Genomic DNA, 13,279 nt, shown 5'->3' with positions numbered 1-13,279 from the left:
GTGACAACAGCAGTTCATTTACCTTTGGGCAGCACTGATGTGAAATCAAGTGCTACCTCCCAGTTGGATGGGAGTGACAACCAGTTAAGTGAGAGAAGCTCAATCTGAGGCATATCTGAAAGACAACGTAACTGCACTGAAGCACCCAAGTGTCAGCTTTAATCTAAATACTACAAAGACCAATAGTGAAACAGATATGGCAACACAGAATATAACCCCTGACTGGATATTGTGTCCTACGAAGCTTGCATAGCCCACGCTAGGGGCCTTGCTGCAAGCCTTAACAGTTGTTGTCAGAATGAGGAACATTAAAGCTAGGGCAGAGAGACCTTCCCACCAAGAAAAGCAGAGAATTGCCTGCAGTACAAATACCCAAAGCCAACAGGCATGGTCAGGCACGAACCAAGCACACAGAGTCAAGAACTTGAGAACAGCAGGAACTTGCTCCCATACCATCTTTCCAAATATAATCCACCAGCTCACTAAAGGGGAAGAAATAATGGCAAAACAAAGCAATGTCTTCAGTTGAAAGCACTGCTTCTTTTTGAACTCTATTACTTTTAAATGAAATAAGAGAAACAAAATAGGCCTAAACAAAGGAGTCCTTTTCTTAAAGCAACAGTCTCACTGTAGGTCCATTTATAATCCAGTTCCTCCCTGTCAGTGAGTATCAAGACAGTCCTAGAAGCGCGTTTCTCTTTGTATTGTGCTCACTCACCACCCTTAATACCCCCAAAACAGGTTATCTAAGCTTAATCTTGCCATACCAGAGGCTACCAAGAGATGGCATCAGGGTTTCTACATGTAACACCTTCGGCCATGTGCAACAACCATGGTATTTCTTTCCACTTTCTCAAGCCTTCATCTATTTTCAAGCCCCATCTGAAAGCATCTCTTTTCTCCCTTGCCTCTATCCCTTTATTTTTCAATTTCTCTCTTCTGCTGCTATCAACAGTACAAGACCAGTGAAGTATAATTCTGCAATCCAACTCTATTTACTCAGCAAAGCAGCTCTGAGGTACCATCAGTCTGAAATGAGATTTTATAGCTTATTATTAATATTAGAACAGGTCATTCTTGGAGAAAAACCACACAGACCATAAAAAGAACAGAGAGGAAACTGCATAAAACTAGGACACCTTTGGCTCAGAGCTCATTTCTTCTATTACAATGGCTCACTGCATTAAAGAAAATAAACCCTAATGCTTGAATTATCTCAGTGATGCGCATCTCTCTGCTCCCTGCTATCTGAAATACTAGCCAGGCTGAACAGACACTTGGTGTAAACAAAAGTTTTAAAGGCAATTTCTTTTTCTCTTGTTGCTGGCATCATATCATTCAAAATAATACTAACTAGTTTTATTTAGCAAGAATTTCTAGCTAAATCACATGTAGATCAAGCCCAGATGGGAAACATGTCATTTGGTTGTGACATAGCTCAAAAGAAATCTCATTCCCTCCTGTGAGTTTTCTATAGGGATCAAGTGAACCTAATAGCAATTTGAGAATAAGCAGGCAGTAAGCATTGATTAATTCTGACCACATTCCAATAGAATTGTGTTACTTTCCAACTAAATATCCAAACCGCTCAATGTGATTAATAGCAAAACAGAGACTAACAAGAGGAATTAAGGATGATTTGCTTTTGATCTCCTGTCAGGAACTGTTGCCAAATAAACAAAGGCATAAAGCTTTATGTGGACTGCTCCACAAAAAGAACCAATCACAGCAGCTACTGTATCAGGTCACCAAGGAACTAATCACCATGTTGGTGTGTTGAATTTCCTCACTCATCCTCAAAATACTGTCTGACAACAGCCATGTAACATGTTCTTCTGTTCAAGGAGAGGGCAGCTGAAACCTTAGGACAATTCAGGAGATGCATTTGCAGCAAATGTCCATGGTGGTCAACCAGGAAGGGATTATCCAGGATTAGGGCTGAGGAAAGGAGCTGCCCTGCCTGGAGCCTGGGATGCATTCACAATTGCATCTCTTTCATGTGTCTCTCCATTATCTCTTGTTCTTAACAGAAGAGATAATTCTAGTATTCAGGCCATTTCTGCTATGTCTCCTCTAAGGGAGACAGCCAACTGCCATTCCAACCCCTTCTCCTCTCGCTAAGGTCACAGGAGATCATTTTAACAATCATTTGTTGATGTGGCAACTCAGTCACTTTTCAACACCACAGGCTCAACACTTCCATTTTATCTTGCTTCAGAAGCACCATTTATGAGGGCAGAAAACAATATCAGTTGCGTGCAAACCATTTCATATAGAAAAGACTATATATATTCAAAGCACACTTAAAGCAGCGTACATCCTCCCCTTAACTTACAGCTGCAGTATTTGCAGGGTCCTTATAGTCTCCTTGGTCATTCTGATAGTGTCTGATTAAATACAGGCTTTCGTGTTTAGGCGTACTCTTAAGATCACCTTAACATTTCTCTTTTCTTGAATGAATTCCACTTTCAAGAGTCCTGTGAAAAAAAAATCTCTCAGGTCCCATTATGATAGAAGTACGTGATGACAATACGATGACAATGGAATCACTTCCTGACTTCTGAGCTTTTCAGATTCACGAGTCACTGCCCAACTCAAGACAGCCCTCAACAAGTATCACCAAAGAAAACACACAGGAGGTGTTCTCATCCCCTCCTGGGTTTTGAGCCCTGACCAGCTGGAGGACAGCACTTTCTAAGTCAGTATCCATCCACCCAACTTAACCCTGAATTCCCATCACGCCGTTTCCACATTATTCTCCAGTCAACAGGGAAATAAACAGTCCCCTCAGACTTCCAGTGGCAAACACCTGATAAAGGTAAAGACAGCCCCACTTCTTTTTTCATTAAATATACAAGGAGTCCATATAACTATTTTATCTGTGGTGGGTATGTGAGAGGAATTACTGCCTTTCATGGAAACTAAGATCCACTGCAAGCGTCTGAGGAGCTGGGACCACCCAACAAACACTAAACATCAGATTTGTGATTCAGTGTCAGAATCAGGCAACCCTGGACACGAGCAAAGACAGAATTTCTTCATGTTACATCTTCTACTGAATTAATCTGGCACCGTTCCCAGGCTTGTTAATTCACTTTTTGCTTTTAATTAAGTAGTCAAACTTCACTAAGAACAACCCACTGAAGAAAGCCAAGTTTCGTGAACATTCACAGAAAGCAAGATTATTTATTATTATTTTTTTTTAGTTCTGATGAGCACTCATTCTTCTCACAATCTGTGTTTAATAGATGTACTCATTGTTCAGTGTGGTAAATAGATGTACTCACAAAAAGCTTTAAGGAACAAAGACATTCTCTAAATTGGTTTGATTAAAACAGTAGGAATGAGAATGCCCACCAACCTTTTAAGAACAACAGAGAATGATAATGTCTGAGTGGTTCCCTTCCTTACAATTTCACGCTCACTTGCCATTTTCTAAAGACAGAATATTCCTTATGTGAAAGAATCAAGTTCTGGATTTTTACTTTGATAATCCATCTTCAATTCAAGGCATCCAAGAAGAGACTGGCACAACACATGCAGCCCTCAAAGCTATTTGCTTGATGTGCCAGCAGCCTGAGGAGGATACCTGATGCTTGGCCACCTGGAGACACATCCAAGAAAAAGAGATCCAGCTTCAGAGAACAGACATCTGCCAAAGCCACATCCATCTGTCCACAAAACATCCAAATGTCTCCTAGAGCAAGTGAACTGGGAAGATGAGCAAGACTGGTGAAAGAGACATGGGAAAAGTGGGAGACTAGTAGAAGATACAGGGAATAACGGAAGGTGAAAGGAGTCATTGAACTGTGTGAGGCACCAGGGCACCAGTGGTGTTACATTAGAGGAGGTGTTGACAGCAAAAATCGGAGCATCCCACTCACACACTTCACTATTGACATAAACAGAACATCTGGCTTTATTTAAAACTGTCCTTACAGAAATGAACTAGAAAGCTTTCACTGCAACACAACACCACACAAGACAGACAAGACAGTCTAGAGTCTCCATCTCACTCAGATTTGATAGTACTTAAGTTAGGAGTTCTCTAAACCCCAGTAAGTTTCACATTTTGCCCTGTGGGTTTTGCTTCAGATGCAGGCAGTCTTAGAGAAAACCACAGTTATGGCACCAGCAATCTGAAGACCTCAGATGCCTAACTAAGACCAATTAAAGTCCATGAGTCAGTCTCAGGGGAATCAGAGCTACTTGGCATGCACCCAGAAAAGGTCAATTGGAGCATTGGAGACTATTTCTAAATACCCCAGAGCTTTGCCACTGAGAAAAATAAATAGAACTATGTATCTTGTTTCCACATCTTAGCTGGCTGAATAAATAGCTCTGATAGCACACTCTCCAGGGTAGATTCTTAAAGTGACATTGGTTCTACTGCCCAGGACAGGAGAACACGGGTGCAGCCACAAGAGAAGTGCATTTTCAATGTGGCATTCCTGGCAGCTGATCAAAGAACATGGATTATCTCTGCCCCCACAGTTGCCAGCTGTTCCTTCCCAGCAGCAAGGCAAATCATGGGGGTATGTGGTTATGGAGAGAAGCTATCAAGGGCAAATACAAAGGGAGGATCAGAGACTTGCAAGGAGGACATCGCAAGATTTCTTCTGTAGGCAGGTTACAGGCTAGAATTCTCTTCAAGTTCCATACCAGCAGCCAAAAAAGAAGCATATGCTTTTGTGACCAACTCACTGCACCAAAATAACTTCCCCTAGATTTCAACACAGGGGCTTTGGGACGAGCTGTGCAGTCTGAGTCAGATGACCAACAACAAACGCAGAATAAGACAGAGCATGTGACTCTTTTTCTCAGCATCTCAGAAAGTCCATCCATGAAGTCCCTTCCAGAGTAACCCTACAATTTTCTTTAATTAGATCTACTTAAAAAACAGACTGGCATTTTACACATACCTCCATTTTCTGATGAACTTTAAACTGCCTTCTGTTTTCAAACCATAGTTATCCCAGGTATTTGTTAATACTGGGAAAGATCTGCAACCCATTTGCAGTCTAGACTTCCAGTCTCAGGACCTATATTCTTGCCAGCAATAGTGCTTGTTGGGGAAAACAGTCTCAAGAACAGTACACCCAAAAAGACAGCAAACAAACACCATCCCCACTAATGAATTAGAAACTAGAGCCTTTAAATAGGTTGCAACTGCTTTTTAAAATAAAACAGGCTTTCATGCTTCTGATGTGAAGTAGTCCAGCTGAATCATAGAATGACAAAATGGCGTGGGTTGGGTGGGACCTCAAGGATCTTCAAGTTTCAACCCCCTGCCACAGGCAGGATTGCCAGCCACCAAATGAAGTATTAGATCAGGTAGGTTGTAGAACAGATTTTATCTTCCACCTTCATACTCATGGAAATACATTGCAGAAAGAGCCCAAATATATTAGCAGAAAAAGGAAATTAGGAAACTGAGCAGTGAGGTAGACACCAAGACCTTTTTGTCCAATGGAAAATAAATCCTAGCTTGTCAGCAAAACTGCTGTTTTATTAACAGAAATTCTGACACTGTTTTCTGCTTCTCTCCCATAATATCTCTTCTAAAAAAAAAAAAAAAAAAAAAAAGTCTAAGAATTGATTAAGAGAATTCTTACAGGAGTTGAGAGGAAGCAAAACCCAAAGTCTGCTAGTTGTCTATAGTCTGTGCTTTTGAATGGATCTCAGAAAAAACCTGGGCTAGGAATGTTTAACAAACCAACCTCTCCACTTCCCTCAGAGGAAGCCACAAATGGAAGCTTTGCACAAAATTCTTGTGCTCTCAAGCAACCAGTCCCATTGCATAACAAAGAACTAGAGAAATGATAGAGGCCCAAGTCCCATTACACCCAGATCTTGACCTATGAGACAGACAAGTAGTACTAACGTTAGCCTAATTGCAGCCAGTGCCTCAGGAAAACACAAGGAAACCAGGGAATTGGGTGGAATTTCCTTAGTTAAGATAATGGACTCATCAATCCCTTTTGGTTGCCTCAGAAGACAAGTCCAGCTCTGGAACTAACTTATTTTGAACCTTACTGTCATAAAACAGTTCTCTAGGCTTCCTGAGTCTTAAAGTTGTACCAAGAGGCCTGAAGAGAAACTTGGAGGGTACTAAGATATCCTAGAAATAACACCACAACAATAATATCCTTAGAGTTGAGTGATATCCAAATCCCCATGCTGGAAACACACTGGATCATATCATATTTTTGGAGTGATGGTGCAGAGAAAACTACCACTGTGAAGCAGTTCCAGGTACTCAGTACTACAGTAGAAAGCCAATAATGCAGACAAAAATGAGCTGGCTTCCATTAACAAGGCAGCTGTAGGAAGTTGTGCATCTGCTGGGCCTATTTGATGAGACAAAGTGCTCAAATTTTTATAACCCCGGATACATAGGTACAAAAACTGGAAAAAGACTGCATTAGCAAACGAAAGAACTAATGTTGATTGCAAGTTAATCAATTGGAGCTAGGAAAATAATTCAAATTCCTTCCTTTGTAGTGTATTGTGTAACTGGTTGTGGCTGGTATTTGGAGAACTGGTATTAATCTGTCACAACATCTGAAAGGACACAATTTATGGGTGCCCCCATCCAGGGTGACTGGCCCACACTCCTATGACAGCTATGCATAAAATGATCAAATTGTGCCACATTTGTCTTTCCACCTGTCACCTACACATCACACCCAACCTAAAGCTCCTTCTTCAGTAACCGCCATCCACAAACTGCACCCACGTTGAGTCTGTACAGAAGCTAGGCTTGACTGATTATTGCTAAGGCTCTCATGAACAAGTAGGAACAACGTGCTCCAGAAAGCAGAGCATGTCTAAGGGAGAGAACCAGCAGGTTCTGTGTTGCTTAAGCAAATGTGTGGGCAGAGGTCATAGCAGTAAGTTCTACCTTCTGGTTGCAATGAACAAACCACACGGTTTGGATGTTCATCTTCTGTACTACCTTGAAATGCATCTGAGGCACTGCCAGAATGGAAAGCTTGAGGAATAATATTCTATATTCAAACAGGTACAAATATACTATTTGAAATATTTAGAATGGACTTCAGAACAGTCCTAGGTTAACACTAGCTAGAACTGTTATTCTTCAAAAATACTGGAATGATTTAATCACAACTCTTTGCACAAGGAAAAAGACAAATCTGCCACAGTTCCACTGAACCTGCCCCAGGCAGGAGGCTCTTGCTAAGGGGTGGGCAGGAGCAGTCTGCTGCTCGGATGCGCTTCTCAAACTCCAGTCCCGACTGGAAACTGAAGGATGATACCTTGTAATCAAACTGCCGTCGCTACAAGTAAACAGCCACCAGCATGAATCATATGATGAATCACAGCATAAGCGTGTCCTTCAGGGAACTATTTCTGCCTCTTAAAAATCTGCAGATTTAAAGTGAATGGAAATTGTGCATCAATTTCTGATTTCTTTGCCTTTTCACGTGGAACCAAAATTTTATTTCTTGCTGGCCTGGAAAGATGAGTTTCCCTTGGGCTAGTGCCTACCTTACAGTCCTGATGTGCTGCTTGCTGTAGGGAGTGATGACTTTGAAAAGCAGCTCCATGGCTCCATTGATGCCAAGCGTGGTTCCTGCAGCAACTAAACCAATAAAAGAGAAAAGCAGTCAGGTCTGAAGCAGGCAGTCTGCAATGAAGTGTTTAGAGCTGGTGCAGGGAAGAGACTTGCTGCCCCTGAGGTTATGAGGAGATTTCTATGGGCTCCCAATTGTCCTAAACAGATCATTTTACAAACAGAGGAACAGCAGCACAGAGCTGGCAATGGACACACCTTTACACAGAGTCATCCCAAAACCAGTTCTCAAATAGTTTGCTTCTTCCCCGAGTTTCCCAAAGCTCCTTCCTCTGTGAATATTGTACTCTCTAGAGAACAAATCATAATTGAATACAGTCAGGAAAATAACAGGGCTCAAATTCTTCCTACATTTGCCAGAGGCAGCTGCATGAAGATGGCTTACTTCATAGAGGCATGACGGAGGCTCAAGTTTACTTCTACTTGTGCTTTTACTCATCAGTTTGGAAGCGTATTTTTGGGAGGGGTGCTGCTGAGTACATCTTAATTTCAGCTACCTTTAATCCTTCACTTGACAGCACACACTGGGAGCATTTATAGACAGTTCTGGCAATCCAATTCTAAAAATGCCCAACGAAGACTCTAGTTGTTTATTGGGCCACAAAGACTGCAGAGTCAAAAATACTCAGACAAGATGGAAGCATAGCTGGGCTGGAGGCACCTGAAGAGCAACAGGGCTGCTCCGGCAAAACAGTAGAGGATGGATTTTTTTGGTAGGGTGAGGGGCTTGGCATGAGCAGGAAGGAGGCCAGGCTGCAGCATGCATTCTGCAACCTCTGTAACATCTGCAGCTGAAATGGGATGCAGGTGCACTGAAGCAGAGCAGTGATTGGTGTAGATTATCATTTCGGGTGGGAGGCAACATAGGGTCATTACACAGCTGTGAAACTCAAATAAAGCCACATTTCAGCTTCTGGTCTTGGCTGCATTTTCAGTCAGACTTGGTCTTTCAAATGCTGCTTATAGCAGGGAGAAGGGCTGAATGTTGAGGTTTGGCTGCTTGCCTGAGAAAGCCCATTGCATGAAACTAGCTCCTGTACAGCTAGAAGGGACCTGCGGGGCTGGGAGCCAGGAATGCTAAATCTTAAGATGCATGAAGGCAGACTGCAGGCAGGATGACTGTCAAGAATTATCTGCTGGGTTAGGAAAGGGAGGGAGGAAAAAGAAATGGTTAGAGTGAGCAAAGAGAAACTTGTGCTGACAAACTCAGTGCTTCACAGCAGGGAAAACCTGTATGAATCTGTAAGGATCCTTAGGGGTAATACTGGAAATCCTGTTGCTTGAATTGCTTAATATGAAGGCATAGCCAAACAAGACAAGGGAAGGAACACTAAGACAGGAGATGAGACCAGGCATTAAGTTCCCAGCTCTAATCTGTACTTCCTGAAGGACCCTGAATAAGTGATTTCTCTCTGCCTCTTGCCTCTGTTGCTCCAACTGCATTACTCTACCCTGTACAGCTACTCTGAGGATCAATACAATCAACAACAGTGAAACACCTGGCTATTATGATAACAGAAACTGCATAGCAACTAAAGGTACCCAAGCCCCAGCAAAGGAGTTGGCTGTATGTATTATGGAATAGGAGACCACTGCCATAAATACTTTCATATTCATGAATATTTTCCACCTATATTTGATAGTCCACATGTGAAATACTTTGTAAAGGCTGTATAGACACTTCTAGGAATATTTCTTTTTAGGGTTATTCTGGATTTTTGTGTTCAATTCCATGTATTAACAGTGCACGCAGACACTTCTAAACAGAAATGCTTATTTGCACTGAAATGACTAAATAGAACTCTACTAATTGACATGCTGAGAAAAGGAGGAAAACCTAGGTACTCCTCACCATTAGAAGCACAAACCCGCAGGACCCAGAGGCAGTGGGTGAGGTTCAGGTGGTGACCCAGGTTTTGCCTCGTCAAGCTCAGAATTACATCAGTTGCTTCTGCTTTCTGCACTTTAATCCCAAACTTCCGGTCTGTGAAGTGCAAAGCAGAATCAAAATTACTGTAAAGACTAAGTATCTGCAGAACTCTTGATAAACAAACCTGGACCAAATCTCATAAGAGAGGATTTCATTAAAAATTCATTTAAGTGTACCAGTGAGTTAGATTGCTGTTATTTGCAGGTTACACCGAAAACAAGAGAACATCAGAATTACTTACAGTCACCATATACAAAGAAAAACCATTTTATGATTTCACTTTGGTTAAGAGAATCAAAAATAAATTTCTGCTAGGGGGGAACTTCTCAGCTAGTAGTTCAGCCCAAGGCAGAATGTGCGTGAGTACACTCTCCCTGTCTTTTTGCAAGACTTCCAACTGGCCAAACTGTAGATGACCAGTATTTCCAAAGTAGAGCAACCCAAAACTAAAACTCAAAACACTAACAGGAACATCTCAGTGCTGATTACTGCTGAGACTGTCTGTTAGTTTTAAGCCCACTCCCCTAACCCCGAGCATCCCACTGTGCAGCAGTACCTTGTTGGCCAACCCTGGCCAGGAGGCGAAGCAGAGGCAGGAGGATGCTGGGGTCGGGTGGCTCGGTCCGGGCAGCAGAGATGAGGGCCTGCAGCAGTGCCTCACTACCCCCTTTGCTGATCACATAGTGAATTCTTCGTCCAGTCCCTGGGGAAAAGGGGACAAGAAGGGCTTTGCTCAGACCATCCTCACCACAGATGTGCAGCATTAACTTTCAACCTGCACAATGCACACAGTGTTCCCATGGCCTTCTCGAGTTGTTTTATCGCCATAAACCCCAGATCATTTGCAGAGTTGACCTCTTGATTGCCCCCCGACTGGAGATGTGGCTAATAGTGATACAAAAAAACAATGCTCTCTTCTCATCTCACTTCAGCAGTCATTACCTTCACAAAACCACTGCAGAGGTTTTTCATTGTGCATTGATATGCAGTACAGAGGAATAAACAGAGGCACCAACAGATTTCAAAGGCTCAGAAGGGTCAGTGATCTTTTCTTAGATATTGGAAATTAGACCAGCAAAAAAAAAAAAAAAAAAAAAAAAAAGAATCTCCAACAAGCATCTGCCAAATGAAAATGAATCCTGGGGAAGCTTTCAGACAAATCTAGGTCTTCAAAGAAACCAGAAACTAATCCTGCGAGCCCTACCACGTCAACAAACAGGAGTTCATGGTCACCTTTGGCAGCTGAACCAACTCTCCTTGGTTGGAATCAGCTGCACGTTCAGCCCTCAGAGCACCTGGAGGGGAGATGCTTCTGCTGCTCTCCCAGTATGCAATCCTTCCATCTAATGAGGAATGATCCTGCAGGACTTGCAAGGAGCAGCTTAGCTGGGCACACAATGCCTGTGATGGGGCTGTGAGGACTGGGGAACGCAGGAGCCTCCAGTTCTTACTGATGTAGCCTAGTAGTTCAGTTGGGTTGAGAATTACTGAACAAATAACATTAATAATATTTCTGAGGTGGAGTGCCAGGGAAAATACTTTTTTTTTTTTTTTTTGCCAATTCACTTATTTTTTGATGTGGCTCAGGCACACATAGCAAGCAACATGTCATCCTTGCAGCCCTGAGGTGGAGGTGCCGAACTCCCTCTATTATAATGTATTTGTGGTTTGGGAAGTCAGGTTCCTCTCTTTGTTTCACAGCCTCCCCCCCCCTCTCTCCCCCCAAACTGCACAGGTGAATATTTCCAGTGGCTGATTACTAAGAATTAGGAAAATCCTGTCCTTAGCGTGCAGGCATTGTCCCAGCAGTGCTTCCTTACCCAAAGAGAGCAGGTCAGTGAGGACACTGAGGATATTCAGGAGGACATCCTTGTCACAGGAGCTCTGAAAAGGAAACACAACAATTTTAGTGTTGAATTCAGAACAGTGAATTTCATACTACATCAGGCTACAGTGCCTCATGTAGTGCAGACGCACCGAAATCCTTGTTTAGGTACTGAGTACTCTTTGTGCCATCTGGCCTGTAAATACATGCAGCCATATTGCTAACACCTCCTAAAAGCCTCTGACAGACACAGTGATCCTACCACGCAATATTTAATACACAGTAGCATTTCTGCAGTGTTTATATCTTAATTCTAAAGAACATCTCTTTCTTTGGATCAGTCTGGTTACCTCAAAGCTGAGGAAATTAACCCAGCAATGTGTTGTCATTTTCAATAAGAACATCCGTTATTATGGCAGATGGAAAAGAATATCTACAAGCCATATCAATCTCCTTCACAAGAAAATCACCCTGTCTTTGCAGCTTTACAGCTACAACCACATGGAACTCTGAAGGCTGGTGAGCAGAAAGATACCCTAAACTTATTTTTAATCAAGACTGAGCAAACAGCACACCCTGACATCATGCTTTCTGCTTTAGATTGACCCTACATTTTTCTCTAGAGGAAATGAGATACAGCATGTTTGTGGAGAAGGAAACACTGGCTATCTACCATCCATCCGTGTGATACATTGCAGCCCTTACTTGAATCCTGCTCTATCCAGATTTCTTTGCTAAGATTGAAGTCTCATCAGTCTGTATTGTTATATGAGAGAGTTGGGTTAAGTTCTAGATCTCTTAATTTCTGTACAAATACAATGCAATAAGAATTTCCCAGTATAACAGCAAACATCCCTTTTGGTAGCCTTGGTTATTAATAACCTTAGTTATTTCACATAAACTAGATCAGGATCACTTTATCACCCACTAAGTTATTAAAATAGAATAACATTTTTCACATATATGGCTCTTGAATGTTGAAGCGCTTCAGAAATTAAACCTACCAGTACCCATTCTGGATATATGTGGTCATCTTACCAGCCAAAGTGACTTAACCATTCTCTGACATACTTAACATTACGTAACTGAATATATAAAGGCAGAAATCAAGAAGTAACATCTAGCAAAAAGAAGTTATAGAAAGAACATAAAGAAAATCTGTATAAGTCAGACCTGTAAGGATGGCTGTTACTAATGCAGATGGACATGTTATTTCCAGTGGCTCTCATCTAAAGCAACAGCTCAATGCGAAACGGCTCTGAGGATGGTGCAGCTAATTAGGCAGCTCTATATTGTACCCTCTTGCTGTTGTAGTGGAGGAAGGTGTGCTCTCAGATGTGGGAATGAAGCACAGAAACCGGTCAGCTTTCACAGCTAAGACTGTCAGCCAGAGCTCCCACTTGTGTCACAGAACTCCTATGGGATGCTCAGCAGCTCCCTCCAACCAAGCTTCCAAAAGAGTCACTATGATGGCACTTCTGGTTCTTTCTCAGCCAAGACAAGCTATTTGACTTCAATGAAATACAATAACTCATGGTCCGCCATTACAACTCTCATCTTAGAGAGGACATTCAAATTCACGGAACCAGCTCAACGGAGTGCACAGAGAGGAAGAGCTGCAGCAGGGTTATTGCAGCTCTGAATACTGCTACTTCTTGGTAATGGATAGTTTCAGTGATGTCTTTGCTCATTATCCAGTCTTGAACTGTCTCAAGTCTCCCAGTACATTTAGAGGAAGTAAATAGTGATGAGAGCTCTCTTCCTGCATTTCTTGGCATTTTTTAAGCATGGACTAAGTAGTCAGGAGCAGGCTGTCAGGGGTGATGAGTACCCACCAAATTTACAGACTCCAGGAAGAGTTACAGTTCTCAGCACCTTTTTTAAATATCAGCCCTCTAGTTTTGTCTTGCTGCCTCTCAGTATCCTT

General features: G+C 42.2%; 1 protein-coding gene across 1 annotated transcript in view; it reads right to left on the bottom strand.

Annotated features, from left to right (window-relative positions):
• AGBL1 (AGBL carboxypeptidase 1) overlaps nt 1-13,279 on the bottom strand; it is a gene marked incomplete at both ends in the record, with an annotated part of 267,987 nt that overhangs the window by 238,369 nt on the left and 16,339 nt on the right. Inside the window, 4 exons of the mRNA XM_079540867.1 lie at nt 7,513-7,606; nt 9,450-9,581; nt 10,084-10,230; nt 11,348-11,411. Coding sequence (XP_079396993.1) covers nt 7,513-7,606; nt 9,450-9,581; nt 10,084-10,230; nt 11,348-11,411 — 437 coding nt within the window. The remainder of the gene's footprint in view (nt 1-7,512; nt 7,607-9,449; nt 9,582-10,083; nt 10,231-11,347; nt 11,412-13,279) is intronic.

The sequence above is a fragment of the Tetrao urogallus genome (assembly GCF_951394365.1).
Source record: "Tetrao urogallus genome assembly, chromosome: 11".
Classification (NCBI taxonomy): Eukaryota; Metazoa; Chordata; class Aves; order Galliformes; family Phasianidae; genus Tetrao; species Tetrao urogallus.
Note: the sequence above shows the minus strand (reverse complement) of the source record. Positions and strands in the feature narration are given on the sequence as shown.